Here is a 6,945-nt window from a genome sequence, read left to right on the forward strand (position 1 = left end):
TGTCAAACAAGATTGACAACGAACTTCGTGTTTCGAGTTTCGTAGTAGCCCTGCGGGGCTACTACGAAAATCGAAGTTCGTGTCGTTGCATCTCTCTGCCGCTTTTCCAATTTCGGAGTAGGCCTTCTGACTTGGTGAGGTTACTTTGACTGAATTGAAATAATAACTAAAAAATAAGGTATCTGCTGTAATTTTTATCCATTCGTCTTGTCTTAAATTATCGTAGTTCGTACCACGTTCGTACGCATAATAATTATGTCCATTGTCCGTTTGTTTATAGTGGTCTATAATTGTCTGTGGTTAAGTAAATTTGATTGATTTGACATATACTGTAGTCTTTGGATTTGACAGTGATGTGATTTGGGATGGATGCTGCGTCTCGTATTTATTTTTTGTAAATTGTTTTATGAAAATCATAAGTTAAATTCAAGACAGTTGTGCTAAATATTTTCGACATCAACATAAGAAGTGTTCAAATATTAAATATATGTGAGTATTATCTACATTGGCCTCGGGCATATTATTAATTATATTTTGTAGTGCATGCTTGTATTATATTTCATTGTAATCGACCTATATTTTTATCAACCAGTACATTGCTTATTATAGATCTAAGAATGATCATAGTATAATTAAAACAGTATACTAATATCGTGCATTCTTGTTGTCTGCGTCATTATGGAGGCAAAATGATTCATTTACGTACTTGGTTGCTAAACTAAGTCCAACTGTTTGTTGCCGCAGCGCAATTTAGATAGATTGTCTGCAAAATAAAAATATGTAGTAGCGCTAAATATACTAGGCTATGAAGCGAGGCGTTTGATAGTATGTTGTTATGTGGCTATTCAACCACATTCCATAAAATAATATTTCTTTGTTTACATATCTAACAGTCATTCATCACAACATTAACATTATGTTAATTTGTTTGATGGTTATCATGGTCAGGGTCATGGTCGCAACTCGCAGCAGTGTTTTATAAAAATAACATGTAAATGTAACTGTTGTTGTATGTGTTCCATATACAAGCCACAAGCAAATAGACATGGGTTCAGTATTTATTGATTTCTATCAGTGGGGTAAACTTCTTGAAATGAGGGTAATTTTTTTCCCCATTTAATGTTTGTCAATGATAAAATTTGAACCACAAATTATTAAAACAAAATTAAAACGAAATTTTTTCTAAACAAAATCTGCAATGTTATTTAATGGATGACTTATCATAATTATTTAACACAAGAATTTATTTATTTGAAGCCCTGATGGCCTAGTGGTTTGACCTATCACCTCTCGAGCAGAGGATCGTGGGTTCAAACCCTGGCTCGCTCCTCTGAGTTTTTCAAAATTCATGTGCGGAATTACATTTGAAATTTACCATGAGCTTTACGGTGAAGGAAAACATTGTGAGGAAACCTGCACAAAACTGAGAAGTAATTCAATGGTGTGTGTGAAGTTTCCAATCCGCACTGGGCTTGCGTGGGAACTACGGCCCAAGCCCTCTCGTTCTGAGAGGAGGCCAGTGCCCAGCAGTGGGACCTATAAAGGCTGGAATGGAAGAATGGATTTGAACCAACAAAATTTTTTAACACAGTAGATGCGCTATTGAAGTAAGGTATCTTGGCTCGGAATTATTTCCGAACATCCCTGTCCATGATATATATCTAATAATTAAAATAAACATTACATATGTCTTCTTGACAATAGATTTGAATTTTAGATCTGTTTGATCAGTATTATTAATTAGTATATTTTGTTATAAAATCATAATCATACAAGTTTTTGGTTTTTTTAAGTACCTTTACTTTATGTAGGTATACCTAGTGCCTTCCACAGAGATGCGTGAAAATAAGAATCACAGCACACATCATTGTGAATGACTACCTATACTTATGTACCTATTGGGTATGTTTTAAATGTTGTCATGCAGGATTTCACCTTAACAGCTTAAGAATTCTTAAAAGAATGAAAATAATGTTATTTTGCAGGATACGAAAATGGCGTCTACTACTATGATTGAGACTGTTACTATCACTAGACCGTTGAAGGTAAGATTTATTATAATCTTAACTTTATAAATCCAGTTGAAAATGCAAACAGGAAATTAATATTTCTTTCTAAGCCTTCGCATTCTTTATGCATAAAGAAGTGGGAGTAGGTTGTAGTGTAGTGTATGCAAGTACCTGTACACTTTGTTATTTTATTAGTGGGGAGACAAGTACTAAAATGGTCTTAAAGAAAGATCAACCCTGTTCACAAGACGGCAATTTGCTGATCTAGGACCATTATGTGACATGCACATATTTTATTTTATTCTTCTTTTATTTTTTATTACATGTTATTTCTTAAAAAAAAAGTTTGCATAATGCCGTCACAGTAATAGTGAAGTTATTCACTTTGTGTCATCACATTAGCATTATTATCCCCTATCCTATATCCATTGTTTCTGTTAAAATACAAGCATGAATTTCTTTCTTTGTGAATTTGGCAGCTTTTTCCTATTCTTGTCAGAATTGACGACCGGATGGCTAAGTGGTTAGAGAACCTGACTACGAAGCTTGAGGTCCCGGGTTTGAATCCCAGCCGGTGCAGATATTTGTATGAATAATACAAATGTTTGATCTCGGGTCTTGGATGTTTAATATGTATTTAAGTATGTATTTATCTATATAAATATGTTTATCCGTTGCCTAGTATCCATAGTACAAGCTTTGCTTAGTTTGGGACTAGGTCAATTGGTGTCAAGTGTCCCATGATATTTATTTATAATTATAATGGTAACCTGAAAACTTCAGCCTTTAGGTCCAAATAGGTTGGCATTTTTCTTACTATTTTCTGAGCAGATACTCATGTTTAGCACAAAATATCTTTAAAATTTGTATAGTGTCAAAATTTTTAATTGCATTTCACTGTATTATTTTTTTGTCTGTTCCCAATAAGGGAAAGGCTGGTGATGTGGAAAAGACTTAGAAATAGGTGCAATAAATAAATGCATAACACATTACAAAATTACATTATAAAATTAATACTCTGGCAGGGCAAGTAGTATTGAAGCCTCACCTACATTCATTTAATTTATTAATACATATTCATCCATACATACAGCAAGAAAAACCAAATTGAAGCAATCACTTCTCAAAATTTTCAATTGCATTTCACTGTATTATTTTTTTGTCTGTTCCCAACAAGGGAAAGGCTGGTGATGTGGAAAAGACTTAGAAATAGGTGCAATAAATAAATGCATAACACATTACAAAATTACATTATAAAATTAATACTCTGGCAGGGCAAGTAGTATTGAAGCCTCACCTACATTCATTTAATTTATTAATACATATTCATCCATACATACAGCAAGAAAAACCAAATTGAAGCAATTACTTCTCATTTGCATAGCTATTCAACCAAGATTATTTTTTTTACGGGTAGTACTTAAACGCACATCAAAAAGTCCTTTTCACTTCTCATGCTCGTAAAGTTCGTGTTTATGCTGGATCTAGGCCACATAAAATTACTTTTTATGCTCTAGTGCATAAAGTAAAATCTTTGTCTAAGACCAAGGTAATCAGGTGTCAACAGCCACAAACGAAAAAGTTTCTACATATTTTTTAAATAATTTTTAATTTATATAATAATAAAAATCAATTAAAATCAATCAATAAAACTTAAAAAATATAATTATACAAGTAATGAAAAATAAAAAAAATATACTTCCCAAAATTACTATTCCACGCGGACGAAGTCGCGGGCAAAAGCTAGTGAAAAATAAAAGGAACATATAGTATAGTAAGTAAACAATTGTTTCCACTGTTGCTATTTCATTTTCTCGCAATCAAAGTGAAAAGCAGCAGAGTGTAAAACTTGAGCATTAAACCGCCGTACAAGCTCGGGCGGGTGGCTATATGAACGTCTTAGGTAAAATGGCTCGTTTTATGCTCTTTTTGTAAAATCTACTATTTTTTATACAAAAAATCCGATTTCACATCAAATACTGATTACACAGCAAAATACTCCGCTCAAAATATTACGTAATAAACTGTAACTTCGTGCCGTACCGCTATTTATCATATAGTAAAGCATTTTTATTATTACACAGCTAATAATGGCTAACGCACATCATACCTTGTAACTCTTTTTTTTTAATTATAGGTTCTATTTTCACATAACATACAGCAGTTTACCCATATGAAGCAGCATTTTATTTGACATATCATCTTATTACTTATTAAGTACAACATAATGAGATCTGCAATAAAATAAAATATAAAAATCCCCTTGTTCAGTCGCCATCAGATATTTCGAAGCGGCCAAGGTGAAAATATTGAAACATGAACTGTAATACCTTAATAATAGAGGGGATATTTTAAATTGCAAATCAACAGTACATTGTGTCTTAAGGGCGGTAAATAAGGAATTACGAACGAGAAGCCCGAAGTCGAAGACTAAGGGCTTTAATAAGTCGATGTTCGTAATTCTAGTACCGTCCGTGCGATATACAATCTTTTTCATCACATTTGCGAGTAGAATTTTATATTCGTAAAAGAAACAAATAAATTGTTCCAAATATTGGCGATACCTTAGGCTGCGCTTTTGGCAGCGCCGCACTGCCGCTCCCCTTCCCGCAGCATGCGCCGCAGCGTGCGTGTGCTGGTCCTGCAGCAGCGCGCGCAGCACCATCAGTACGGGCGATGACTCATTTACCGACCTTGGGCTTCATGACAAGAAAATTTGTACGCGCAATGACTCATTTACCGACCACGGGTTTCATGACAAGCACATTAAGGTCGAGGGTTTTATTTGGGGGGTTGCAATATATATTTACCTATCAATTTATTTTTAAGCATTTATATACTTTTTACATCAAATAAATTACTTAACCAGGGGCGAAATTACTTCCTAAAGAAATTAGGTTCTGGCGCTTCGCCGACCGCTGCTGCGGCGCGCTCGCTTCGCTCGCTCGGCTCGCGCGTTGTGGTCGCGATTGTACCTAACGCTCCTCTACGCTCTGCTCGTCGTCGTACCTAACTTTCCGGTGCCAAATTCGGATTTAAGCTACTCGGAGAGTTATTTTGCTATGAGAATGAGAAATCCAGCCGCGTATCCACTAGAGGCAGCCTCGGGCCGAGCAGCTGCCTCGCTCCGAGGCCGCGCAAGTGGAGACGCTGCCAAAGACACGGCTCAGACTGAGGCTCCTTTGAGCACGGCCAAAAAACCGACAAAATATGGCTCGGCTCGCGGTGCTCGGCCTGAGGCTGCTCTAATGGATACGCGGCTTAATATTTTTGTGCCTAAAAGAATTGATTTGTCTCGCATTAGAGGAAAAAAAGTAATGTCGTGCTGATGTATATTTTCGAAAATGCAGTAGTAGTTTTGCTAAACATTTAGTTTATTTATATTGAAATAATTTAATTGATGTACAAAGGTATATAAATGATGAGAATAAAATGATAGGCAATTATTTATCTGATGTGCAATTAATAATATTCCTTATTTTACTATAATAGTACAAGAAAAATACCCATTAAACATCTTAATCTGTCTATATTACGTATTAGCAGGAAGGTTGGTACCTCTGGTGGCACTCACGCGAAACGCGAGTAAATACTTAGATACCTACATAACAAATGGATTAGTAGCGAGGGGGCTTATTTATTTAATATTGTCTCATTGATCCAATTTAAAAAGCCTTTTACGCGTGCAATCTGCGCGAAAACTGTCAAGTGCAAGAAGCCCATTGTTAGTATTGGATTAGCCTCGCGGCCGGTCCGTTAGTAAAGCTTGGTGTCGTGATGCAACCACACGGCAACTTAACCGCGAGTTACCTCTGGCAGCCTGGGGAATTCGCGCGACGGATGTTAGGGGAGCGTCCGTCCCCCGTCCCCCCCACCAGGGAACTCTGGCCGCCGCAGCAGCAGCTTAGCATCAGCACTCTCCATGTCGCCTACCTCCAAGATGAACCTTATACGAGACGAGCAGCCACCCTCCCATCACAACCATACGTCCCCACAACGGTCCCCGTCGAGTACGAATACAGACCGCGAGTTTGCAGCGTCGCTACTAACACTGAACCTCCACCCAGCCTCCTCGACAAGCTAAGATTTTTACTGAAGCGCAAACAAGACGACGAAATAGTGGAAGCTCAGCAACCGACGACGGGCCGCCTCACTGCAGTCCGAGAAACCGCTATAGATTCCAAGGAAGAGGAAAACCCTGCCAGAAAAGCGTTTAACGGCCTCAAAAAGGCCATTTCAGGAGCTAAATACCGCATAGCGCCAGGTTCTGAGACATTAGATAGTCCGAAGATTTCGTATGAGCTGCCGAAACCTGGCGACAGGATGACTACTACCTTTGGAGCGCGCAAGTCGAAGAGTTGGTGTAAACTGCCGTCTCGGGAAGGCTGTCGGCGACACTTGCGAACCATCGCTGACTGGTGTTCACGCCGCCCCCGCAGGCCCCCTCGTCGTCAGTCCCATCCGCGTCGTCTGCAGATCACTCAGGTGTGATGACGATAAGAAGATAGATATCTAAGGACTTACTCTAGTTCAAAGTGTGCAAAACGCGTCAATTTGTGTCGCTACAATGTCTTGTAACTATAGCAATTTATGGCTAAACAGTGTTTGCGTTGTAGAATGGTTGAAGTTTAAGTAGCGTTTTGGCTAATAAATGTGTCTCGGTAATCTGTGTTTTGTTGGTGCGGGAGGGGCGGTGGTTGCGGGGCGCGTAGGGCGGCTGGCGGCGGCAGGGCGGGCGGCAGTCCCGTGTCAGGCGTCGCGTCGTCCGGATCGCCCGCCCTAGCGCCGAGGTCCGCCCTATTGCGTGCCCACACAAAGCCGTGTCTTCCCAACCTGACACCCCTTCCTTAACTCTCTCGAATCATATACATAGTTTCCAATTAAATCCCCGTGTACAGTTATAAGTTCTAGAGTTATTTTTAATTCCTTGGTGTGG

The 6,945-nt window shown here is 38.4% G+C and overlaps 2 protein-coding genes across 2 annotated transcripts in view; both read left to right on the forward strand.

Moving 5' to 3' along the window:
- The first annotated feature begins 265 nt into the window (after nucleotides 1-265).
- Nucleotides 266-6,945, forward strand: part of LOC141437302 (transmembrane protein 47) — a 103,727-nt gene continuing 97,047 nt past the window's right edge. The window contains exon 1 of the mRNA XM_074100581.1: nucleotides 266-489. The gene's annotated coding sequence lies outside the window, so the exon portion shown is untranslated. The remainder of the gene's footprint in view (nucleotides 490-6,945) is intronic.
- LOC141437309 (uncharacterized) lies at nucleotides 5,758-6,704 on the forward strand. The gene has a single exon (XM_074100589.1). It carries the CDS (start codon nucleotides 5,787-5,789, stop codon nucleotides 6,498-6,500), a length of 714 nt encoding a protein of 237 aa, XP_073956690.1. The 5' UTR covers nucleotides 5,758-5,786; the 3' UTR covers nucleotides 6,501-6,704.

Source organism: Choristoneura fumiferana, chromosome 17 (genome assembly GCF_025370935.1).
Source record: "Choristoneura fumiferana chromosome 17, NRCan_CFum_1, whole genome shotgun sequence".
Classification (NCBI taxonomy): domain Eukaryota; kingdom Metazoa; phylum Arthropoda; class Insecta; order Lepidoptera; family Tortricidae; genus Choristoneura; species Choristoneura fumiferana.

Coding starts and splice junctions, on each gene's coding strand:
- LOC141437309 (XM_074100589.1), top strand. CDS start 5,787: ATGCAACCACACGGCAACTTAACCGCGAGTTACCTCTGGCAGCCTGGG.